At 45.9% G+C, this 26,147-nt stretch overlaps 1 protein-coding gene across 2 annotated transcripts; it reads left to right on the plus strand.

The window, feature by feature from the left end:
* Window positions 1-6: 6 nt before the first annotated feature.
* CRYZ (crystallin zeta) lies at window positions 7-26,147 on the plus strand. 2 transcript variants are annotated; one of them, XM_041748784.1, is made up of 9 exons: window positions 7-134; window positions 5,908-6,024; window positions 7,402-7,554; window positions 11,300-11,463; window positions 16,038-16,089; window positions 20,047-20,196; window positions 24,088-24,189; window positions 24,290-24,385; window positions 25,014-26,147. In XM_041748784.1, exons 2-9 carry the CDS (start codon window positions 5,914-5,916, stop codon window positions 25,176-25,178), a joined length of 993 nt encoding a protein of 330 aa, XP_041604718.1. In that variant the 5' UTR covers window positions 7-134; window positions 5,908-5,913; the 3' UTR covers window positions 25,179-26,147. The 2 variants fall into 2 exon arrangements, with proteins under 2 accessions (XP_041604718.1, XP_041604719.1); XM_041748785.1 differs by lacking the exon at window positions 7-134 and adding an exon at window positions 4,758-4,865.

Genomic DNA, 26,147 nt, shown 5'->3' on the forward strand with positions numbered 1-26,147 from the left:
CCCAAACCTCCTCGTCGGCGCGCGCCCCGGGCGGCGCTGGGTCCCCGGGGGCGGGGCAGGCGCGGGCGAGGCGGGGCCGGCCGGTTAAGTACCCAGGCCCGTCCCCCCTCCGGCGGGAGCTCGCCCCGGAGCCGGTAAGTGCCGCGCGGACGTCCCCGTCCGTGGAGGCCGCGGGGGCGCCCTGCGCGCGTCCCCGGAGCAGCCGAGCGCGGCTGCGGTCACGCGCCCGCCCCGCGTGTGTCCGGCGGAGCCCGCGACAGCTGCCGGCCGGGGGCGCCCCCGCGGGGCTGCAGGCTGCTCGGCCGCCAGGCCCTCCCAGCCCGGCCTCCACCGAGAGGCGCCCTGCTCCCGCCGCCGGGCCCCGGGCTCGGCCGTCCCCGCGGGGGCGCCCCCGCCCGGACCCCCACCCCCGGGCGCCCCCCGCGACCCCTCCAGGCCCCCCCCCAGTGCCCAGCTCCGAGCGCCCCCCGCCCCCCAGGCTCCCGCGCCCCCTCCTGGCGCCCGTCCTCACCCCCGTGCCCAGCTCCGAGCGCACCCCGATCCCCCCAGGGCCCGCCCCCCGCGGCCCCTCCAGCTCCCCCACCCCAGTGCTCAGGTCCGAGCGCACCTCGCCCCCCCAGGGCCCGCGCCTCCTCCTGGCACATGGCCCGGTGCCCTCCCCCCGTGCCCCGCTCCGAGCGCACCCCGCTCCGCCCGAGGCCCCCGGCCCGCCCCACCCCCGCGCCCAGCCCCCCGCTCCCCTTCCACAGGCGGCCCCGCCCCCCCTCCCGGCGCAGGGCCCCGTGCCCCCTCCCAGTGCTCAGCTCCGAGTAGCACCCCGCTCCCCCGGCGCCCAGCCCCGCCCCCCCGTGCCGATCTCGGAGCGCACCCCGCTCCCTGGCGCCAGCCCCGCTCCCCGGCGCCCAGCCCCGCCCCCCCGTGCCCATCTCGGAGCGCACCCCGCTCCCCCGGCGCCCAGCCCCGCCCCCCCGTGCCCAGCTCGGAGCGCACCCCGCTCCCCCGGCGCCCAGCCCCGCCCCCCCGTGCCCAGCTCGGAGCGCACCCCGCTCCCCCGGCGCCCAGCCCCGCTCCGCCCATCTCGGAGCGCACCCCGCTCCCCCGGCGCCCAGCCCCGCTCCCCCAGTGCCCATCTCGGAGCGCACCCCGCTCCCCCGGCGCCCAGCCCCCGCCCCCCCGTGCCCATCTCGGAGCGCACCCCGCTCCCCCGGCGCCCAGCCCCGCCCCCCCGTGCCCCCCCTCACCCCCCCCCGGGTTCCCCTCTAGGGCTCCTGCGACCGCGGGGCTCCCGCGCTCCCCTGCCTTCCGAGCTGCGGTCCTAATTTTGGAGAGAAAGTTTCTTTGACTCCCTTACCCCCCCCTCCCCCGCCCCGAATAATTTTCAAAAGAAAAAAAAAATCACAAAACGGCGTAAAGGTATAGCTGGGTTCACTGGGTGTTCGCGGAGCCCCGGTGAGCAGGGACCTCGGACTGTGCGGGTCCCTCTGCGGCCCCCACTGCGGCCCCGGAGACCCCCCCCCGCCGGGCCCCTGGGGCGCTGCGGGCCGCCCCCCCCCCCCCCGCCGTCCCTCCAGGACCCCGGGGGCTTTAGAACCACCGGCCCAGCCCTTCCTCGGCCACCCGGACCCCCTCTCGGGTGGGCCCCGAGATCCACCCCAGACAAGTGACCTCACCGGGGCGCACAGCCGGGAACACACTTTTCTTAGGCTACTTTTAAGTTTTGTTTTTTGCTGTTGTTTTGCATTTCTGGCTTAAGGCTAATAAAAACAACAAAAACGGTTAACAGTGAGGCATTCTTGGTCAACAGCAGCACGCTTGGTAACGATGATTCTCTTTCCAAGTTCTTATTTTTTCATGTCTTGCCAGAAATTCTTATTTAATTTTACTTACATTCTTCTCTCCTAAGTGCCCTGCTCTGGCTTTGTGACTTGATTTTTTTCATTCTGTGCTAAAGTACAATTTCTGACATTTTCCTTATCCCCTTAAGTTTTTATTTAAACCGAACAGATTGAAACAGAGCATGGAAACAATCACAGTTTAAGGAGGAATTGTAAGTCCTGTGTTTCCCAGATTTCCAAAGTATGCTTGGCAACTTTTTATAGGTCAAAAGTACAACCAAAACTTAAAAACCAGGTCCTCTAATTTAAAGTTCATGTCTGACAAATACAAAAAAAATCTGTTTGAAAACACTGGTTGCAAGGTGAGGGGCCTGCTGACATGCAAATGGTTTAGTCTGAATAATGGAGCTTATTGCCCGCTGGGCGTGCTGTGAAGCTCCCCCCTGTGCTGTTGCAGTTCATCCTCACAAGAATCCTATGCTAGGGAGTGCTGGCCCCATTTTACAGACCAGGAAATGATTAGTTTTCCGAATAGAATCACTAGTGGGTATCACTAGTGGATCCTCCTAACTTAGAGGCATGTGAAAAATCTCACACTCTGAGCAGATACCTTAATCATAAAATAGGTGATCCTACCTGCAGGTTAGTTGAATTTCGTGTTTCTAGCACAGCTTGCCTCACTATCATCATTAAAAAGTATATTTTTAAGAAGCGAAGGGCCCTCTATGCCAACATTTCAAAGGGTGACATGAAAAGGATTGTACACTAAGGGGAAAAAAAAAAAAATCTCCTACCAGCATTTAAGATAGAGGGCTTAGGTTCTAGTTCTGCTTCTGTGCGACCCGGTGATTCTCTTAACCTCTTGGAATGTTTTCTCATCCGTAAAATGGATGGTGATTTTATTTCCATTTCTACATACAATTAAGTGGTTGCTTTTCTACCTGTCGTGAAAATAATTATGCCAGTGGAGATAAAAGTGTGCTTTTTAGGGCACCTGGGTGGCTCAGCGGTTGAGCGTCTGCCTTCGGCTCAGGGCGTGATCCGGGGGGTCCTGGGATCGAGTCCCACATCAGGCTCCCCCTGCAGGGAGCCTACTTCTCCCTCTGCCTGTGGCTCTGCCTCTCTGTGTGTGTCTCATGAATAAATAAGTAAAACCTTTAAAAAATAAAAATCCAAAAACGTGCTTTTTAGAAGAAACCGGGTATTAGGGGTTTAAGGATGATAATTAGTGTGTTGTATTATTTTAATCTTTTTATTATTCCCTTTGACATATCACCTTATGTATTACGAAGCAGGTAATGATCCTGTGGGTAGTGGAGGGGGTTTTCAAAGGCAGTTTGTGCAGATTGGAGCCTGATCGATCCTAGTAATAAAGGCTCAATGGGAAATAATATGGACAGAGCAAAGTAGGAGGCACGCTGTCAAGGGTGTGCCTAACGTCCTTACAAGCTCAGTAGGACAGGATGGTACTCTAGGCAAGGCAGCAGGGTTTCTAAATCCAGTATTAAGGAAGAATTTCCTCCTTCCTTTGTTCTTTTCCCGAAGCTTAGCAGATGTCAAAATGTAGGGGTGGGGGGCGGGAAATGTATGTGTTAGATAATTTTGACACATCCTATTTCACGGTAGTTTTGCTTTTACTACTGCTGCAGTTCTTTGGGGATAATCATGTCTGTTGGTAAAAAGGTAGATGCAAGAAATGAAAGAAAGAAATAGTAGGAGGAAATAAATAGTTGGGAAGTGGAACAGGAGCTTCAGATCTTGTGTAGCTGTGTGCAAGCATGAGAGCACAGTGAACAGGAGCTGGGAGAGGGGCTGGGACATTTTGGGGTGCAGGGTGCGAGCCATTTTCAGGTGCAGAAGCTCAGCGAGCCCCCCACCCCCACCCCCAGGGAGGCCCTATGGGCCTGGTAGCTGATGGAGCGGGGACTCCTGCTGCTGAGGCTGTCGGATTCCAAAACCCGGGCTCGCTCGGTAACTCCACGCTGACAACAAAAAGGAAAAAAAAAGCCACGTTCTTATTTCCAGAGTGGAAAACTCTGAGCTGGGCAACCTTGTTTTGTTGTTCTTGGTGGTGGGTTTTTTGTTTTTGTTTTTGTTTTGGGTTTCTTTGTCTTTGTATTTGCACTTTCTTGTCTTGAGAAATAGCCAGCGCGAGTGAAGACCCAGATGGAAACCCGGGGGCGAGACTGCTGGTAGGCACGGAGCGGAGCGAGCTGCTTCCTCGGGGTCCTGGCACTGCACGGGTGTCCCCCTCAGGGACCGCCCCGCCGCTCTAGGCGACCTTAGGTTTAGGTCTCCACCTGTTTCTGCCCCCTCGTGTTTGAGGTCTGCCCTTCAGAACACAGCATTGCCAGGCGGCCTTCTAGCGATGGACAGTTTGCGGTCTCCTCTGGGCTAGGTACTACACGGCAGCTCTTAAAATTAAAGGGTTTTAAAATGATACAACTCTCGATTCATTCTATCAAGAACTTTCCACTAGTGACACCGTCAAAATGCTTTCGATTACCCCGTGTACATGGATTGACATTGACAGTTGGCACGAGCTCTGTTCTGAGCAGCCTGTGTTGAGCTTCCGTATAGTAAAAGTCTGAATTCTTTCAAGTCCTAGTTTCTGCGACTCTGTTTCATCTTTCACCAACTCATGCTTGATGAATATAATTATTCCAGAAGTTGGGACACCTGGGTGGCTCAGCGGTTTAGCGCCTGCCTTCAGCCCAGGGGCCTGATCCTGGAGCTCCCGGGATCGAGTCCCACGTCGGGCTCCCTGCATGGAGCCTGCTTCTCCCTCTGCCTGTGTCTCTGCCTCTCTCTCTCTCTCTCTCTCTCTCTCTCTCTCTCTCTGTGTCTCTCATGAATATATAAGATATTTAAAATAATAATAATTATTATTATTCCAGAAGTTAACAATGATGTTCTGAGTGGTGACAGAGCCTAACTAAATATTTGACGTGGCTAATTTCAAGAAATCGTGATAACACACCTGCAAAATAGTGGAGATAGAGTCAAAACCCTTTCATTACATCCCTGTAGGTATGGTAGGTTTCCGTAATTGGCTATTTTTATATTCAAATGTTCTTTACCTTTTCTAAGTGTTCAGGTCAATAGTAACAGTGATAGAAAAAATAATAATAACAGTGGTAGGGCAAAAAGGTTAGCTGTAAATGACCCTTATAATTTATACAAGGTCACATACAAAGCAGTGTCCTTACATTGTGTCCAAAGCATTAGTCCTTTAATGGTTTCCTCCTTTGTTAAAATGAACAAACGTCATAAAGCTAAGTGTTTCGCCATTGATCAATCTCAAAAATTTAATGCAGAGAGGAAAAAGCGTGTTGCAGAATTAAGAACAGTACGATCCAATCTAAATGAAGTTTGAGAACATGCAACACCATAGGGCATGTTGTTGACGTCATGTGTATGCCTGGAGTAGTGATACGACATCATGCCTGGGGATGTTGAGCACTGGGTTCATGGTAAAAACCACCTCTTAAAAGGGTGGGCCAGAAGTGGGTTTGGGGATGGGTACAGAAGGCTTCAGTTATGTCTATAATATTCTAGGTTTTCAAAATGTTAAGATTTGTTAAAGCAGGGAAGCAGGTAAATGTGTTCATTTATATTTATATTTCTCTATATATTTGAAATATTTCATAACCCAACAGAAGGTCTATATATCTAATGTTAGTAAAACTTAACATTATCTCCTAAAATTTCTAAGCTCTGTGGCAGCACCAGCTTACACAAAAAAGGAGCCTAAGATACCGTATCATGCTATGTCTAGCCAGATGTTTTTGTTTGCATGTTTGATTCTCTTGTGGAAGGCACCGAATCCCTACAGGAAGCAATACGAAGTATTTTGCTTTGTAGCTGAAGGATTTGTAAGATGAAAGGTCCTTAAACATGAAATGAGATCTGTGTAAGCTCATGATTTAAATTGTTGTTTGAAAAATTGTTTTGATCTGCCCCCTCCAGGGGAAAATAAAAAAAACAACAACAACAAAACAGAGTGATATAGGCTAGATACCATATGACAGTACAATCTTTTTTTCTTTTTTTTTTTTTTCTTGGTGTCTAGATCACCATGGCGACTGCAGGGAAGTTGATGAGAGCGATTCGAGTTTTTGAATTTGGTGGACCAGAAGTGCTGAAACTCCAGTCGGATGTTGCAGTACCAATTCCAAAAGACCATCAGGTGGAAATAATTACATAAAAACAGGCAATAATTATATCAGGTTAATGTTCAAAAAAGAAGCAGGCTCACAGTAATTCGTAGAGACACTGAATTAGGACAGAGTTTACACTGATGATACGTGCAAGGTCTGACAAAGAGAGCATAATTGTAACAGTGAGGTGGATCTGTGAAAAGGAAAAAAATATCTTGCTGTAAGGAAATTTTTGAGGTTGAGGACCATCTGTGCGGTGCAGTAATTGAATTTTTCTGCATGGGGTCATAAGTAGTTTTGAACAAGTTATCCTATTACAAACTTTCATGATTTCTATTTTGTGCACAGTAGGAAAATCGTTCTCTTCTGCATACATGCCCTTCCACGTATGACTTAAGAGAATTCAAATGAAGAGTTTAATCATTTCCGGTGACTTTAACAATATGCTTTCTCATTAAAAATTATGTATTTTTATTACTGTGCCTTCCATGACTCCCAAGTCTCATTTCCTTAGCGAACCTTGAACCTTATGAGAGTTTTTACAATTTGGCCATAGCCTAGCTTGAGAGATTCATTTCTTACTGCTGCTTCTCAGTAGACTGGGCTGTAACAAGCAGCATTATCTGGCTTCCCCAAGAGGCCCTTTTATTTCTTCTGCTTTTGCACCTGCTATTCCTTCTACCTGAAATACCCTTTCCTCCCATTCTGAAAGAATGTCTGCTCTTAGTGCCTACCTCAAATACCACTTCCTTTGCAAGGTCTTCTCTTACTCCTGCAACAGAAGCAATCATTATGTATTAATTACGGTAAAATTAGCAGCTATGGTAGATGTAACCTCAAAATCTCAAGGGTTCGGCAATAGCAAAGTATGTCTCATTCCGTAACTTCTCAGGGTGATTTGTGGACCCAGCCTTCCTCCATCATGTGGCTCTGCCACCTTCGATGCCTGTCTTCTGACGTCACTCCTATGAAAGGGAGGGAGGCACAGTGTGGATTGCCCAGGACGTCTTTATGGGCCAGCCCTGAAAGTGGCTCTGATCACTTTTGTTCACATCCCATTGCCCAAAACTCAGTCTTTTGGCTGCTCATAACTGCAGGCGCCAAGAAATCCTGTTCTTCCTGCGTACCCGGGAGGAAGAGAGTTTGATGAGCGTGGAGAGGTTGTGCCACGCGTCCTCTCAAGTATTTCCGCTACTGTTTTCCCAAAATATGTTTTATGTAGCCCATAGGCCTTTGTGTCTTACCTTTTTTATGTCTGTGTTGGTTTGCAAAACTGTGATGTGAGTCCCTTGAAGGTGAGGGTTTCCCCTCTGGGTTTACAGTCCCCATCATCAGTACAGCCCTGTCCTAACGCTGGATGAACGCCTGAGTGTTCTGTGTGAACTAAAAGCACATTGGCCTTGCAGGTTCTGATCAAAGTCCACGCATGTGGTGTAAACCCCGTGGAAACATATATTCGGTCTGGTACTTACAGAAGAAAACCACTCTTACCCTACACGCCGGGTTCAGACGTGGCTGGGATAATAGAAGCTATTGGAGAGAATGTATCTACTTTCAAGGTATTCCGTTTTGAGTTGTTTCTATTTTGCCTTAATATTTTCCTTAAAATATTTTAACGTAGCTTTAAAACGTGTCTGTATGTAAGTCTTCAAAAGGCCCCCTTACAGATGAAGGAGAGCCCGCGGTGGGATGCACACCGGGTGTTGTATAGAAGTGTCGAATCACTGCATTGTACACCTGGAACCGATACTGCACTGCGTGTTAACTAACTGGAATTTAAATAAAAACTTAAAAAAAAATGGAAGGCCCCATTACACAATTTCTGCCACTTGGGGGACTCCTCTATTCAAAAAAGAGATTGCCTTTTATCTAGAGGTCTTCCTTGTTTGCATTGCTGGGGACAGTCGCTGTGTAAATTCTGTATCTTCACATCCTCTCGGAAATTCAACTGGGGTCCTTTCGATGTAGCAGAAAAACGTAAGAAAAGAAAATAAGGAAGTTATACTGTTTCCTGACCCTCAGTAATACACAAGCCAACATAATGTTTCATTCCTTCTATAAATTCCTTGTTTATAATTATCTAGTTTTATAATTAATCTCGTTTCACAAGATAAAGGGAGGGCCGATTCTTTTGAATAATAAGTAGAAGATGAAAAAAATGCAAGGTCAACTGTACATTTTTAGAGCCCTGACTCAGATCGAGGTGACTGAGTCCATGCTCGTGTTCTAATCGGGGCTTTTGTTCTTTGCACGCCAAAAGAAATCTAAAACATAGATAGTATATTCATGTTCTCCCATCTTTCCTCATAATTCCTTGACCTGCTCAACTTTGGCAGCACATTTACCAAAATTGGACTGAGACAGAGAAGATTACCGTGGCCTCTGCCCAGGAGGCCGATTCCTGCAGCTTCGCACTGCTCCCGGCGCCTGGCTTCTGCCCCCAGCGCCCCCATGAAGCGCTGCTTGCTCATGTCACTAATGGCCTCTATTGCTGGAGTTAATGGGCCCTTTTATGTCATTATCCCTCTTGACTTCTTGGTGACATTTTACACTTTCAGCCACTTACTTTTTCTTAATTTTTTTTTTTTCCTTCGGCTTCTATGACATCATTTTCTCCCATCCTCTTCCCCACTTCCTCCCGGGTGTTGTTTCTCAAGCATCTTCTTGGGAGGCTCCTCAGGTTCTAGTGTTGCCCACTGTTCTCTGGTTCTCCGTCCCTCCTTTGACCTCGCTCTTTGTGTTCTCTACCTTCTTCCCCACGAGCTCATGCCCGCCCACAGTTTCGTGATCGTCCGTGATGGCGTTAGCTTAGAATTTTCTACGAGGCCCTGGACCCGTGCTATCCAGCAAGGTAGCCGCTCGCCACATGTGCCGATTTAAGATTCCTGTGAACGTAAAGCAAAATAAAGAAAGTCGGTTCCCCAGTCACACCAATGACCCTTCAGAGGCCGAGTAGGCCCGTTTCCGCGGCCACCCTTCTGGACGGTGCTGCTGTGCACCATTGGCATCATCAGCGAAAGTCCTGGGAGAGCCCTGGAGCCACCCAGCCAACCCCGGTCCCCTCTTACTCAGTGCGTCTAAAACCGAGCTCATCTCTTGTCACATCAGATCTCCTCCCTGGTGCGACTGTCCCTGGGACTCCTGTGGCTTCAGTCCCCCCCTCTTGCAGCTTTCCCTAGCTAGAACGGGCTTCCCTCTCCTCCGTCCGTGCCCAGGGCAGGTTACTCCGTGAGGTCCTTACCTGGAGGTCTGTAGCGGATCCTTAACACCTGCCCTCCTTCCTCCCCGAATCTATCCTGGGTCGACAAGGGGTGTTTTCTAAAATGTCGTGGTGGTCCTACAGTCTAATGCCTGCCTTAGTTCCCCGTAGATGTCAGGGTCGCCGAGTGCTTCTGTTCCTGCTCTTCCCACCATCCTTCCATTCTGGGCTCTATTCCTCCTTGCTTTTCGGTCCGTATGTTGGTAAAGCTCTCCTTTCCCGCGCGCCCCATGCTTGCTTCCCTCTTCTCTTTGCTCACATTAGTTCTTCTGCTTGGCAGAATTAAAATGAAATTTATGAACATAGGTGCGGGGACTTTTACCTTCTGGCCTTGGTTCCTTTTTTTTTTTTTTTTTTTTTTAAGATTTTCTTTATGAGAGACACAGAGAGGGAGAGAGGCAGAGACACAGGCAGAGGGAGAAGCAGGCTCCATGCAGGGAGCCCGATGTGGGACTCGATCCCAGGTCTCCAGGATCATGCCCTGGGCCCAAGGCAGATGCTTAACCGCTGAGCCACCCAGGGATCCCCGGCCTTGGTTCCTTTTCTTCGTACCTCTGTAACGATTACCTTCCATGCATTGGACTACTTACTTATTGGGCACAAATGCTAGCACTTTCTCAGAATTTATTCCTGCCACTGTTCCTTTACTTATTTTGAGTGTTCCTCACTCATCAAGACTCATCTCAGTCCTAGTTTTCAAAATCTTGTTGGATTCTCCAAGACCTTCCTTAAATTTTAGCACCTCAACGAAGCTATTTTTGATTCCTTCAACTTAGAAACAATTCCTTTCTCTTTTTGGCACTTGCCTTTGTGGGTTCATCATGTTTGCTTGCATTGTAGTTATTCCTATCCTTTTCTCTCTTCCTAGACTTTAAGGTTCTTTCGATGGTGGAAGATGTTTTGTTATTGATTATCTATCCCAGAACTCCCAAGTACTGCTTTCCATAGTGAATTCTTAGAACACGTTTGAATTATATTGCAATCTGTGCGACATCTTTTTAAGCCCTAAAAACAGGACTAATCATAACATGGTCATATTTGACCATTTGCAAGTGGCACTGGTAAGCAGTGATGCTTGTCTTTGACTGCTGGGTGCCTTTTGAATCTTTTTTCTTTGTTTCTTTTTTTTTTATAGGACAAATTTAAGTAGATTGAGAGTTATTGCCTTAGTGTTTCACTTATTCCAAAGAATGTTTACTTTTTTTTTTTTTTTAATGCTCAGGCAGGTGTTTGTAGTAGATGGTCTGCCATCCCTAGTGTGCAGGTCATACTGGGCAGGTGTGAACGCTTGTGTAGCACCTTACCTCACCTTCACTTTCACTTGCCTTTTCAATAGCAAGGGCCCAGCAGAGTTTGCTGAGAGTTTACTGTGTTTCTCGAACTGTAACAAGGGAGGAAGCCTGTCCTGGCTCATCTTGCTGTCAGGACCTGGGCATAGTTTCCTGCTCCTGGTGTATGTATAAAAAATGAGGGAACAAATGCAGGGGTGAAGCACCTATGGAAAGGACTTAGGGCAGGTATTTGGTGTTTAGAGGAAACCTTACATCTTACTTGTTTCTTTTTCCTAGTATTTCGGAGAAAAAAAATGATTGTATTAACTGCTGCTTACTAACTGCTTCACATGAGCAAATTATTGAACTTCTTTGTCCCCCAATCTCCTCATGTGTATAGTGGAACTAATCCAAAGTGGTGATAAGAAAAGTACTTATCTCATCGGCTCTGGAGAAGATCAAATTAGGTAGTACTTGTCAGACACCTGATCCAGTGTCTTGTGCAGTGAGCTCCCCATGGTTTCCTCATTATACCATTCTGGAGGTTCTCTTTCCTTTTTTCTCCCCCCTATTTCCCTTAAGTTTTCTTTTTGGTTTCCCTTACTAAAACATTTAAAAATGTTCAGTATTCTGAAGTTATTTCGATAAGACCCTCCAACCTAGTAAACAATACATACTTATTTGTTGTTATAAAAGTTGCATTATAAAAGGATTATACCCATTTGACATCCTTTTTAATCCCTGGCATATTTATTAATTTATTGCTTTCCCCAGAAAGGTGACAGAGTTTTCACTACCGCCACCATCTCTGGGGGCTATGCTGAGTATGCCCTTGCTTCAGATCACACTGTGTACATACTGCCGGAGAAACTGGACTTGAAACAAGGAGCTGCCATCGGCATCCCGTATTTTACCGCGTACCGAGCTCTGCTCCACAGGTAATGACAGACACGGTCGGGTACACAGCCAGTATTACGTGCCTTCCTGCCTCTCGTACACATATCCATCTCTCATATTTGGTTACCATTTAGTTACCATTAAGCATTTATGGAGTAGAAACTGTGCTAATTTGGGAAATTATTTTAATCACTGGGGATACAAAGAAGAGCAAAACGCCGTCTTTGTCTTTAAGATGCTGACAGTCTAGTAAAAGAGAGACATAAGAGTAATAATATTGATGTATAACGTGGAAAGTGCAGTGGTATGGATGCGCATAGGGGTTTATGGGATCATAAGGGATGTAACAGTGGTGATGGGATAGGGCTTCCTGCCAAGATGTAAAGCTTGGATTATTTTAAAGTCATGGTTCAGAAATCTTATTACCCAGCCCTAGAAACTAATTGCTGCAATTTAGAAATACAGTGTAGGGCCCTACCTTAGACCCACTGGTCAGCTACCATGGCTGGGATCTGAGAATCCATATATCTGTATCTATCTATCTATCTATCTCTATATATATGTATTTTTTTAACATTTTATTTTTAAGTAATCTCTACACCCAACGTGGGGCTCCTTCACAACTCCAAAATCGAAAGTCACATGCTCCACCAACTGAGCCAGCCAGGTGCCCCTCTGAGAATCTATATTTCAGTCAGGGAGTTATCTTAAGGAAGGATACGTTGGAGGGGAGAGGAAATTCTAGGCAATGGGAATATCCTGGTGTCAGGGGGAAAAAACCATGATATTTAAGGAGAGTTATAGCAATCTGGTTTTGTTGGATAGAAGATTTCAAGGCAAAGAGTGGCACAGAATCAGGTTGGAGTATAGTAATCTTTTAACAACTGTTAGCTGTCACACGAAATAGGTAGGTTTCAGGTTGTAAAAAGCAAGATGATAGGGCTCGTGCACTGTTCCTTCAGGGATTAGGGGTCGTGAAATGTTTTATTCAGAAGAGTGATACTGTTATATGAGTGTTTCATTAAGATCACCTACCAGCTGTGTGAAGGATGGATTTGATGACAGGAATGGAGAAAGAGATGGGAGGGTCTTCTACGAGTATCCTTTAGGCAGAACACTCAGGGGCCAGAGCAAGGGTCATGGTAGAATAGGTGGAAGGGAAAAGACAACTTTTAGAGGGTAAAATCAGGTCTATTTGGTGACTTTTAGCTCTTTCATTTGGATTATGTTTAACTGTGACAAAGAGAAGAAGGAAGAAGTTTCACAGGGAAACTTAGTCCAGTTTAGGCATGGAAAGCAAGATAGGCATCGTGACAGAGAAGACCAGCAACCTGCTGGGTGAATGAATCTGAAGCCTGAAGGCTAAAGATGTCAACACGGGGCTATCAGCCTGTGGGTGGGAGTTGACAAGATGGAAGTGACTGGAAGTGTCCAGGGAGTGAAGACAGTGGAGCGAGGATAGAACACCAGAAAACATCAGCATGTAGGGTGTAGTCAGGGTGGGCACAGAGTGCTAAGAGGCCACATGTCAAGGCCAAGGGAGTCGAGAGGTCACGGTGTCTGTTAAACACCTGTTAAGTTCGTGGTCTTTCAGGAAGACAGGAAGACTCGGCTTACACTGCTCTCTTCTACCAGCTGTACGACTGTGGTCCAGTTACCTCCCTGTCTCAGCTGCAGTTTACTGGTTAGAAAAACCTGAATACTAGTAGCACCTACCTCCTAGGGGTGTGGTGAGAACTCAGGGAGGTAATACCTGTGAAGCTTAGTACAGAGTCTGGCGCGGAGTCAGTACTCCGGCGGTGTGGGTAGTGTTAGGGGTGGTAGTTGGTGTTGCTACCAAGAGAGGAAGCTAGCTGTCAGATGCAGCAATGTGGTGTGTTTGGGAAAAACAAACAAACAAACAAACAGTCGGGCCTAGCCGTTGAGAGGTGATTGGTGACTTGAGTCAGGTCACTTTCAGTAGCGTGGTAGGACAGAAGCTTGATTGAGCGCTGAGCAAGGAGGCGGAATTTGGTTCCTGGAATGGAGGTGGTCAGGGAGGGGAGAGGAGAAGGGTACCTGAGAGTGTGGGGACAGAAGGCTGGACGGGAGTTGAACATGTTTATGGCTGAGAAAAGATCCAGCAGAGAGAAAGCGATGGAAGGTTTGGGAGAGATGGTGGAGTGTCAGGTGGCTGGATGGAAAGGACTTAGGACATGTGTGGAGAGATTGGCCTCTGGTATCAAAGGGCCAGCTCGTCTGCTAAACCTAGGAGAGGTAAACGTGGTATAATCGTGGAAGGGTTTGTGGGTAGGGAGGTGGACTGCTGAGGGAACTCGTGGGATTGCCTCACTTTTCATAATTAAATAGGAGGCCAAGTGATCTTCTGAGAATCAGAACTGAAGTGGCACCAAGATGCATGGTGACTTGATTTTTTTTCCCTTTTTTATAGTTTTCAGTTTTTTTCTTTTTTATAGTTTTTAGCCATTTGGATAGATTATCAAGGAAGTTAGATTTTAACATTAATCCAGGGCTGGAGAATTAGCAGCAGAATGGACTAGAAGGAAATGAGAGCACAAGAGAGGAAGAGAGAGGAGTTGGGGCAACCTACACGGGGTCCCCCTGGCTAGTGATGCAACAGGGCCAGGAGCAACACGTGGGCAGAATCTGAGTCATCCAGAGGCCGCAATCTCTGGGAGGTTGAAGAAGCGATTTTGAGAGAATGTAGGCTTACAGGATCGGGACGGGAGATCACTGCCATAGCAGGAGGCATTAGGGTCCGATACTTCTCAAGTAGGGTGGTCGGGGCAGGTTACCAGGTTCAGCCTTGGGAGAGATGGGCTACAGTGGAGAGTTCAGGAATTGGGCTCAAGGTTTCCTTCCCAGGGAGTATTGAAATCTTTTAGATTTGGGGTGGGAGAGAAAACCCTCAGTGGCTTCAGCCACAGCAGCGCGGAAGGCCAGGCCAAGGCTTGAGCCCCTGCCGCGAGCCCCCGGGGGACGTGGCTGTATTAATTGGGGCCGCCCAGGGGAACAGAACAGCAGAAAGTGTGCGTGCATATGTACCTATTATTTACATAGACGCACAGAGAGAGAGAGAGAGAGAGAGAGAGAGAGACATTGGATGTGGAGGCTTGGGGAGTTTAAAGCCTGAGAGGGTAAGCTGGCTGTTGTAGGTCAGGAAAGAGTTGCGGTTCAAGTTCAAAGGTCATCTAGCTGAATCTGTTCTTATTCCAAAAGTCAGTTTTGGTTCTTTTAAGGCCTCCAGCCACTTGGATAAGGCCCTTCACAGATTCATCCAGAATAATGTTTAACCAGCTATCTGGCCCCATGCCCAAGTTGACACATAAAATGAAGTGTCACGATGACTGTGCAAGAGTAGAAGGATCATAGCAGTGGGATCCTGGGGAGGGTTAGCTCGCTTGTTTACGCCCCACCCACCCCCGGCCCAGTGGTTTAGGAGAAGGCACTCTGTGTTGGAGGGGTCGTTGGTAAGATTTTTAAAAGCAACATCATTGGGGAAAGTAGGTCAAATCCCATAGAATGATGTTAGTAATCCTGTTCCCTCACATTTATATTTTACTGTTTAAAATGCCAAAGAGTTTTGGTAATAGTTACCTTAGTTTATCATTTCAGACTCTCCATTTAACTCCCTGCCCTTAGTCCCCTTATCTCTAAGCAAGAATGTAGGCAAGAGCTCTGCTTACTGCTCATAATTGCCATTTGTCAGCTGTCGGCGCACCGCCTTGAGCAGGACTCTGGGTCACATTGGGTGCTTACTCCCAGATTGAACATGTGTCTGTGCAGCGTGGCCTCCCCTGTTGTTCTGGGGAGTGAGAGATCCTCCCTGAGAGTCAGCTCTGGATCACAGAACACCTGCCGGCCTGTGACGTTAGCACTTGTCCGTCTGGACTCAGAAGGCATCTCCCGTCTATCTTGCTGCACGTGCCTTATTTTTGGTATAACGGACAAGTAGTGGGATGAACCAGAAGCCAAAAGAAGATGTCGTTTCTCCAGAGGATCTAGACATTTCTTGGTGTGACATGGAAACCTCTGTGACAGGATTTATTGTATTTCTTACCACTTGCTGATTTAGCATTGCTCTCTGAAATGTGGGCTTAGAGGCTGCGCGGCCTCATGTTCCAAGGAAAAAGGTTTTCTTCCATCATTTAACTTCTGTGTTTCCATTGGGGATCACCCTGGGTCACAGAATAAAGACGGGGTGACAATAAGCCTGTTTTGAGACCCTTTCTGTGGGAATGCATGAGACTCGGGTCCTCTAGCTTGAGCTCTCTCACCCTACATCCCTCCAAAGACTGTATGTAGCCTTCCAGAAGGAAGGTAGCACCATGATGGGCCACCAGCAGCCCTCACGGTGCCCGGCACCCAGTAGGTTCCCGTTAAACATTTGTTGAATGAACAAGTGAATTTAATGTTTTCTTCTGCCTGTGGCTTCGAAGAACCCTCGTTTGACCCTGTGAATCTTGGAGAGTATTTTGGGCTGTAAAGCAGAGTGCATTTCCTGTTTGGGGACGTGATGGCCGAACCAGGGGGGTAGGAGTTTCCTCGAGAATGACAAAACACCTGAGCTTCATCAGCTTCAAAGTAAGACGATGAACCCTGCCTTCTTTTGCAGTGCCCGCGCGAAAGCCGGAGAAAGTGTTCTGGTTCATGGGGCTAGTGGAGGAGTAAGTATTTTTTTTGTCGTTGTCGTTTTTAAGGGTACGTTTAAATGAGCTCGTGTTTGTGGGTTTCACGTTATATTTAAGTCATTTTTAAAAGCCAAATGAAGAAATACAGTCAATATTCATAGTCGGTACATGTATTCCCTTCTGTAGTAAAGCTTCTTTAAATGCTGTCTTCTGAAGCTAATTCCTTGTCATTAGCATTTTTTGGTTAATAGATTCAACAGATGACCCCATTAAAAATGTATGTATTACGTTTTCCACCTGTGTTGGGTGTGGGCCAAAATAAACTGGCTTTGTTTTCGCCTTCAAGTAGCATATGTAGTTAGAATATTTATTTGGAATTTTAAACAGTTTCTTAAAGTTAACATGATTCCATATTCCCTTAGATAAGGAAACTAAGGCTCATTAAAGCTTTACCTGTGTTGCCCCAGACAGCACTGCAAAGCCACACTGTGAATTCTCAGCCCCTTCTACCCCCTTCCACGGCTGGCCTGCTGCGCTTTGATGACATTCGTGGAATGCACAGTGTACAGCTGTGTCCTTAACACCACAACCCATGGCTTAAAATGCTAATGTGAGGCGTGGGGGCTGGGGTGGGAGAGGACTGGGAACTTTAAAATAAGCCCTTCAGTGAAATAACCCAACACAGGGCTGTCAGAAGCTTCTTCAAGAAACTGGCTGTCACTCTGCCTCCGAGGAGCTTAGAGGAAGAGTTAGAGCTCTGAGGTTGGAATTTAACAAGAAATCCGCATGACCTCTATCCTGCGTGTAGAGGCTTTAGAAATTTTGGGGATGAGATTTCAACATTCTTAAAATACAGGCCCTGGGGCGAGATGGCTCACCTTGAGGGAGCCGGTTAACCCTTGCAGAGCATCGTGATGCCACAGTCGTCGAAAGAAGTCCCCTGTTAAAGGGCACATTGTTCCTGGAGTGAGGAGTGGCACCCTGAAAATGCGAATTTACCTCTAACGGTGCCAGGTAACACAGAGCGTTCAGCCCGTTGTGTTTCCGTTACATGAAATAGATGAAGCACAAACTTCCACGCTTAGCCTCCATCTCACAAATCAGAGTTTTTACTAAAAAGCCTAAGATTGTCTTTTGGGGGGCTTGAGAAAACATGCCAGATACACCTCGTCCAAAACTCCCATTGCTTAGCTCCACCAAAGAGGCTATTTTGGGGTTAAATTAAGTGTAACCCAGAACTACAGGAGGATCTGTCCAACATGCATTTATTTAAATTGTTTTGGCTTCCAGAGAGCTAACCTGGTGCTCTGTATAAAACGGAGAGGTTTCAGTAGGAAGGGGAGAGAAGAATCTAAAGAGAATCTCCTTTTATTCCATTTACCCTCTCGTGAAAAGCCCAGTCACTTCACCATGATATTTTTTTTTTTTTTTTAAGGCAAAATCCACACTGTCCTCTGAGCTGGCTGAGTTTGTTAAATCCTTGGCTGGCAGGGATAGGCTGGCAGCCTGGTGTGAGCAGCGCTTCTGATCCTCCCTGCCCTACCAGAGGGAAATAGTACTGGGTTTTGTCTTGCTTCTGTTTGTACTTTCTGTCCTCATTTAATTCAAGTTCCTTTGGGATTATGTTGTGTATTTGAAATGGGGTGGAATTTATGAACACAGCTGTTACCCAGATATGCTGGTGGGGAGCGCCCCATTTTAGTATCGGCAGAGTCCATAGAAGAAAAACGATTGACGCATAATGATATATAATCCGAAGTACTGTGGCTGGTGTAATTGTTGACAAGAACAGCATAAACAGCACCTTCAAAATAGCTATTAAATGCCTCTTTAAAGTGGAGCAGAAGGAGATATATTTATTTATTTTTATTTTATTTTATTTTATTTTTATTTTTTTTAGAAGGTATATTTACATTAAGTCTTCGGGTATCGTTTTATTAGAGGCCTGTTTTTGTTTTTGTTTTTTTTAATTTAAAGTAACAAAAATCGGGAAGTCCACAGTATCTTGCATTCCACGGAATTGAACGTCTCTCTGAGTCATGAGACCGCGAGCTCCACGCGTCTGTTTGTTTCGGTTCAATCCAACAAATCCCTGCAAAACCCAACGGACTGCGGGCTCGTGGCTCCCATATGCCGAACAGTCTTTAAAGCCTATTTCAGGCCTGGGAGTCTGTGATTCTGTTGCAGTTTTAGTCCGTTTTTCATCATAGTTTTCGCTTCGGTTCTCTTCTCTCATGCCCGATCCGTACGTACCGAGTTTCCCTTCTTCTGAATCGTTGGTTGTCAGTGAGGGGTGGTCTGTGTCCCTCCTCTCCCCGTGAACACCCGGGCCAGCGTCTGGGGCGTTGGGTGACGGGGTAGGTAGCAGACATGCCGCGAGCACCCTCCGAAGCACAGGGCAGCCCCACAACAGCTGTCCAGCCCCAGATGTCGGAAGTGCCCCGCCCTGCGGTGTGCCACCTGGTGTGCCACCTGCCCGGCCCGCTCACAGAGCACCGGTTCCCTGGTGTCGCGATCAAATCCGCGCTCCTCTCTGTATTCCTCACATGCTTTTCTTTCTCCCTTATCCTAAGCACGTTCATGTAGTGACCTCATCCAATCCGTGGCTTTAAATACCATCTATGAACTGACGAGTCTCAGATTTATGTTTCGCACCCTGGACTCTCCCAAGGCCGTATGCAGAGTCGCCTAATCGCTGCACATCCTAAGTGAGCAAATACAGCCCAGCCCGTTCGAAGTAAATTCTTGATACTCTCACAAGCTTGACCCTCTAATCTGCAGCCCTGTTCGTCTACCCGGTTACCCCGGCCGGAGCCCCAGGAGACATCCTTGATTTTTCTCTGCTCGCCTCTCACATTCAGTCTATGTTGAAGGCCCCTCCTACTCCCGTTGCCTCCCATTTGTGTCCCCCATCTAATTAGTGTTCTTCTTAAAGCCTAAGTTGGATCGTATGACTCTCCTGCTGAAGCTCTCACCGTTCTGAAGAGCTCTTAAATACAACCCAAAGCCTTTACCTGCAGGGCCCTGGGTGCCCCTCTGCCTGCATCTGGCACCGTCTGCCGAGAGCCCTGCTGAGAGCCACGGTGACCGTCTTTCTGTCCTTTAATGCCCCAGGGTCATTCCCATGTCACCAGGTGAGCCCTGACCATTCTGCCTACAACGTTCTCCACCAGGCTGTCGAGATCTTTGCGTGGCTTGTCCCTCTCTTCACGCAGTCTCCTCTGTGGCCTTTCCCGATGACCGAACCAGCCCCTCTCCCTGTCTCCTTGTAACCCAATAGGCTGGGTTTGTTCCTAGCACTTTTTATTCTCTGAATTTACTTTACTCATTTATTTGTTTGTGGGTTTATTATTTTTCTCTTTTCTCAGAGCAGCATTTTCTTATGTGAAGTACCACGTCTAGCACATAATAAACACTCAATAAACGGTCATCGTATGGATGGATAAATTAATTTGCTCCTATACCCATCTCTCCCACTTAAACGGTGTCACATTTGTTATTTAGTATTTTATGTGTACAGTTGAAGTATGAACTCAGTGAGTTTTGATTATCCTTAAACCCCTCACCTTCTGCACAAAGCCGATGCTGAGTAAACATTTTGATACAGTGGTTAAAAGCTCAAGCTCTACAGACCGAATTGATCCAGCCCTGTGTGATCTGGCCCCGTTCCCATCTCTGTGACCTCAGCAACTTACATCTTTATCAGCCTCAGTTTCCTCATCTCTGGAATATGGACAATAATAATATCTATGTTATAGGCTTACTGTGAGGATAAAATAAAGCAACGCATAGAAAGTGTTTGGTGTGGCACCTGGTACATTATAAATGCTCAATAAAAGTTAGCGATTGTTGTTCTTATTTCTTGATTCAGACTTGAAATTCCTGAAGGATTGGGTAGGACCCAGGAGAACCTTAAGTGTATTACCTATATTTAATAAATACTTGGAAGGATGCAAAGAATCTAAAACTATGGTTTTATATTTTGGTTTTCAGGTTGGAATAGCAGCGTGCCAGATTGCCAGGGCTTACGGCCTAAAAGTTTTGGGTACGGCTGGTACCGAGGAAGGACAAAACATTGTCTTGCAGAATGGAGCCCATGAAGTGTTTAATCACAGAGAACTTAATTATATTGATAAAATCAAGGTAAAATTATTCCACAATTTCATAGAAGTAGATTTTATTTCTTGGGAGACTTACTTTTTTTGGTAAATTCTTTTTTTCTTACCAACCACTCTCTTAACATTGTTTGCTTCTTTCTTTTTTTTTTTTTCTCTTTTTATGCCTATATGTGTTTTACAGTTTTAACAGATTAAAAAAAAAGAGATGCCTAATTTCCGAGCCTTCACTCTGATTTGTCTTATCACATAGAATCTAGCCTATAACAATTGGTACTTTTTAATGTAGTCACATTTTAAGTAAAGTCACAGATTTGTATTTAGAGCCCTGGGGGTGTTCTTTTTTTTTTTTTTTTAAATATTCAAGACCTATTTATTTATTTTAGGGACAGAGTGAGTGTGGCAGAGGTGATGGGGGAGGAGCAGAGGGAGAGGGACAGGGCCACTCACATGGGGCTTGATCTCATGACCCTGAGATCATGACTTGAGCTGCAGTCAAGAGTCAGACACTTAACTGCACCAGCCAGACACCCCTTCCTTTTTGATATTTGTAGATATTGTGAAATGATCAGCACAGTGAGTCTCCTCAACATCCGTCACCATACATAGTTACAAAACCTTTTTCTTCTTCTGATGAGAACTTTCAAGATCTACTCTTAGCAACTTTTAGATCTGTGACACAGTATTATTAACTGTGGCTGCCCTGCTGTACTTTATATCCCTGTGACTTATTATTATTTTTTTTTATAACTGGAAATTTGTACATTTTGACCACACTGACGCATTTTACCTGTTTCCCACTCCCTGCCTCTGGCAACCATGAGGTTTTCTTTCTTTTCTTTCTTTTTTTTCTTTTTCTCTTTTTCTTTTTCTTTTTCTTTTTCTTTTTCTTTTTCTTTTTTTCTTTCTTTCTTTCTTTCTTTCTTTCTTTCTTTCTTTCTTTCTTTTCTTTCTTTTCTTTCTTTCTTTCTTTCTTTCTTTCTTTCTTTCTTTCTTTCTTTCTTTCTTTCTTTCTTTCTTTCTTTCTTTCTTTCCTTTTTTTAAGGTTTTATTTGTTCATGAGACACACAGAGAAGCAGAGATATAGGCAGAAGGAGAAGCAGGCTCCCTGCGGGGAGTCCGATGTGGGACTCGATCCCGGGACCCTGGGATCATGCCCCGAGCCCAAGGCAGATACTCAACCACTGAGCCACCCAGGGGCCCCAACCACGAGGTTTTCTTAATATAATTTCTGTTGGTGTAACCTTTCAGATCGAAGGTTGAGGTATCTACAGATTACAGACTGGATCTGTCTGGTGTAAGGAACAAAGTTTATTTGTTAATTGGATGCCATGGAGAGATAATCATTGCCTTACCCGGAGGGTGAGGTCGGCTTTAGTTAGTTGCATATATTCCATCCCATCGTCAAACAAATTCGAGCAGGTTCTGAAGGTCTCCGTTTGTACTGTAGTAACAATTCACCAAACTCTGATTACTTTGCTAAACCTTACTTGCTTATGTTGAGAAAGACTTAGAATTTTCCAGGTACTCATCATTACAAATTGAGGAAAATACGAGTGAGAGTTTATTACCACTAAACAGGCCTAGGAAACCTAAAATCCATCGAATATTCTCTCCTGAGGCCATCATCCAAGAGTATTTATTTACCATGATCAGAAATGGCCAGTTATTTTAAGAATAGGTTTCTGGGGCAGCCCGGGTGGCTCAGCGGTTTAGTGCCGCCTTCAGCCCAGGACATGATCCTGGAGACCCTGGATCCAGTCCCACGTTGGGCTCCCTGCATGGAGCCTGCTTCTCCCTCTGCTTGTGTCTCTGCCTCTCTCTCTCTCTCTCTGCATCTTTCATGAATAAATAAATAAAATCTTTTAAAAAAATATGTTTTTGTTTTGCAGAAATCTCACTCCGAGACCCTGAGGTCTTGTGGCTTCTTTCTCTCCTACTGGTTCCTCCCGCTTCCGTCTCTCATTTCCCCAGATCTTTCCCTTCCCCTTTTGTCAAACCCTCCACCCCCTCTGCCACCACGCTTGTTGAAAAAGCAGTAGTACCTACTCTTACCTCCTCGCCTCCCACCGCCTCCCACTGCATCTTGCTCGTCAGCGGCCACCCATGAGCCCCTAGGGGCCCATCTGCTGCTTTGGGCTTAGCCTTCAGCCCGGGTGATTTCTTGGCAGCCACTGACCCTGACCACATCTCCTGGAAGCCGGTTCTCTTCCTACCTCCCTCACTGCATTTTCCGCCCCCTTTCTCCTGGTGTTACTTGGATGTTGCCATCCCTTAGCCTTTCCCCCTTAGTCTCAAACCTTCCCCGGTGCTGGACCGCCCTCCTCACGGGTCTCCTCCACGCCCATGACTCCCGTTCATGCCCACATCCTGCTGGTTCCCAGCACCGTCTGTGGCCCGAGTTCCCCTCCTTCATGCCATCAGCCTGCCATTGTCGCATCTGCTCACCGAGACTCCCTTGCATTTTTTTTTTTTACTCCTGTCCTTAAACCCCCATTCTCCTTCCCGTCAGGACACCTCCCTGTGTCACTGTCCTCTGACATGCCGTTCACATACATCTCCCTTTTTGCTCCCTTCCCTGCTGTGGCTTATTTAATCGTCGTCTTCTCCAGCTTTGGCTGCCCTTTATAACCGATGTGACACCACTTCTATCCTCAGTCCCCAGAGTTCCCGGGTTTCCTTTAAAAGAAAAAAAAAAAAGCCTTCAGCAATAACTAAAATGGGAGCTGCATGAGGATAGGAATTTTTGTCTCCTGTTCCCTGCTGCACCTCCCGCATCTAAAGTAGGGTCTGGCACAAAAATTAATTAACAAGCACCTGCCCCCCAGAGGTCTGTCCTTTAGCAGAGCGTTGGCTGCACGCTCCCAGGCCACACCAGCTGCCTCACCGCTCTTCCTCTTCCTCTTCCCCACCCCCCGCCTTCCCAGACGGAGCCTCAGCCCCAATCTCCACTTGGACTCCCAGCCCCTCACTCTTCCCTTTTCTGTTTCTCCTGCCCTAGCGACTCCACCTCCAGGGTAACTTCTGGTTGTTTCTCCTCCTTCCTTTTTGCTTAAGGATCTCCCGTTCATTCCTCAGAGCCCAGGTCCTCATCTCTCTGGAGCTTCCTCTGCTCCTTACAGGTGATCAGAGTTAGAGCCCCGTCTTTCCCTATAACCTATAGTCTAATTCCTCTGACCTCTAACCGCCACATTAGCCCATCCCGCAGCTGTGACTGCGCCGTTCCCCTCCTCCTCCTCCCTAGTTTTGTTTGGAGTCCCCGTGTCCACCTGTGAATTCCCAGTACTTCACAATGCCTGACCCGGGTATTCATTTTGTCATAAAATATAGCAGGTAGCAGGTAGATATGTGTGCCTTATTTAAGAGCCAGTTTTGGATGTTGCAAACCAACGTCTCTGAAAACCCAGAAGTACACCACGCTGAGTGGGAACCCCTTGGAACGAAACTGAGTGCGCACCAAAAAATGCTGCAACACCAAGCAGCCAATGATTTTCTTCCTTTGTTTTTTGAGTCTTAACAAAAGTAGAAGCCTTTTTGGGATTTGGGATTTGTTGTTGGTTTCTCTGTGAAAATACATTTTGAAGACAGAAAAATTTCAACCAAGGAAAAAATATTTTATTTTTTTTTTTTTTATTTTTTTTTTTTTTGGAAAAAATATTTTATAGTCAAGTTGAGTCGAAGCACTTGAAATTTGTTTAGTATGAATCTTCATCAACACTTTAGGTGTTGTGACTGGTACCTTGGAATTACATCATCACTATATAATTAGATCACTTAAAATGTGTATGATTCGTCTTAAAAATGTAGCATTTTATGTCTTTTGAAACACGTTTCTGTAATATATGGGACCATGATAACTATTTACCAGATTCTTCCTTGTTTTCTTACTTCACTCTGCATTTTTTTTTTTATTATGTAGAAATCTGTTGGTGAAAAAGGCATTGACGTGATCATTGAAATGCTAGCTAATGTAAATCTTAGTAATGATTTGGATCTTCTGTCGTATGGAGGACGAGTAATAGTAAGTATTTTGGTTTCTTTCTACCACTTTGAGGCTTTACCATAATTTAACACTATTTTGCAGTAATCTTTCACCATGGACAAGTTGTTTTTCGTAATAGGTTGTTGGCAGCAGAGGTCCTATTGAAATAAACCCACGGGACACCATCCCAAAGGAAACCAGTATAATTGGAACTGCTCTTTATTCATCAACTAAGGTAGGAAGTGAGTCTGATTTTGGTAACTGAAACATGGAGACAATTTGCCTAGTCGGGCAGATGGAAAGTTTAAGTAGATGTTAAACTTAAGGTATCTGAGAGGATGGGTATGTTAAGGATTAGTCACTACACGATAACGAGGGTGAGGATGTAATTTTCCAAGTCAAGCCACTCTTTTTTTTTTTTTTTTTTTAAGATTCTATTTATTTATTCATGAGAGACACAGGCAGAGGGAGAAGCAGGCTCCATGCAGGGAGCCCGATGCGGGACTTGATCCTGGGAATCCGGGATCAGGCCCTAAGCCGAAGGCAGACACTCAACTGCTGAGCCACCCAGGCGTCCCTTTTGTTTTGTTTTGTTTTCGAGTCAAGACACTCTTGAGTGAGAAAGGAGATAGTATTACAAATTATTTCAGGACAGTACTTTTTTTGTAAACAGACACTGCCTCAGACAAATTGGACTTATGGTTACTCTGTAGAAAACTACTTTTTCTGTAGTTCTGGATAAGTGACAAAAGCCACATATTTGCAGGGAACTGTTTATGTTCTAACTCTTAGAATCTGAAAAATTTAATGTTTCTGAAAATTAATTTACATGTTCAACAAAAAGACCTTTTTCTTCCACTTAGGAGGAATTTAGGAAATTTGCAATGGCCCTTCAAGCTGGAATGGAAATCGGTTGGTTGAAACCTGTGATAGGTTCTCAGTATTCACTGGAGAAGGTGGTCCAGGCTCACGAAAATATCATCCACAGCAGTGGGACTATTGGGAAAATGATTCTTCTCTTAGAATGATTCATTCTTTCATATACTTCAAATGCAAATAGAGGTCTCCTACCCCCAGTTTTACTTACACTACCTTTGCTCTAATCAGCATTCATTTGATTTAGTGAATTTCTTATATTAAAACAAAAAAAAAAACAAGATTTATCTTTAGAGATATGGGCATTGGAGCACAATTTATTTATAGTTCACCATATTCTTTATGCCTCCCATCTACCTCTAATCAGACTCATCATGGTAGGAAGTAGAATGTCAGCCCGTAGTGGTTTGGCATTGGGTGCTTTAACAGAAAATCCTGGTACTTGATCATTAATTCCATACCTTTGGCTAAGCAAGCTAATTTAAAATACTACTATGTGATATCCAAGCCTGTTTGTAAAGATTCTTTGATTAGCCCAGAACTGTCCTGGACTGAAGATTTTCTAGACTCAAGAAGACTGCTTTTCTGAACTAATCTCATCTGGATCTACAAGGACGAGATAAACAATGTCCAGAGAAATTTGTTTTTTAACAAATAGGTTTCCAATATTCCCCCAAATATTAAAACATTCACTGTGTTGATAGTTACTCATTCTCCATATATTCTGTGAAGAGAACAGCCTAATTTTTGGTTTGCTAGGATAGGTATGTCATCTCCCGATAGATATTTCTTGATTTGTTTTTCAGAGAGGATTTAGAATTATCTGTATAATGGGAGTCATATGTTTTTATTTAAATTACTAAACAAATTCAACACATTTAGAGTAACCTGCTTTTGTTTTCATTATGTGGTAACTTGCAGTAAATTCTGTAGAAAAATTAAAGCTGCTGTTTGGTCATTATATGGTACGTGCCTTACATCTCTTTTACATGGTTCCTAATGGTTAATTTCTAACAGAGTTCTGTGCTGGAAGTCTTTATCTAAACTAAATAAAGGGATGATTACTTAGAAATCTTGCTGTTAATCTATGTTATGTACAAGGAAATAAAGTTTGATTGTTA

This window comes from Vulpes lagopus, chromosome 3 (genome assembly GCF_018345385.1).
Source record: "Vulpes lagopus strain Blue_001 chromosome 3, ASM1834538v1, whole genome shotgun sequence".
Taxonomy (NCBI): domain Eukaryota; kingdom Metazoa; phylum Chordata; class Mammalia; order Carnivora; family Canidae; genus Vulpes; species Vulpes lagopus.

What these genes read in the sequence shown, in the direction of transcription:
- CRYZ (XM_041748784.1), top strand. Translation starts at nt 5,914, where the DNA reads ATGGCGACTGCAGGGAAGTTGATGAGAGCGATTCGAGTTTTTGAATTT. An exon ending in AGAATGTATCTACTTTCAAG is followed by an intron (nt 7,555 to 11,299) that starts GTATTCCGTTTT and finishes TGCTTTCCCCAG; the next exon opens with AAAGGTGACAGAGTTTTCAC. An exon ending in CTCTTTATTCATCAACTAAG is followed by an intron (nt 24,386 to 25,013) that starts GTAGGAAGTGAG and finishes TCTTCCACTTAG; the next exon opens with GAGGAATTTAGGAAATTTGC.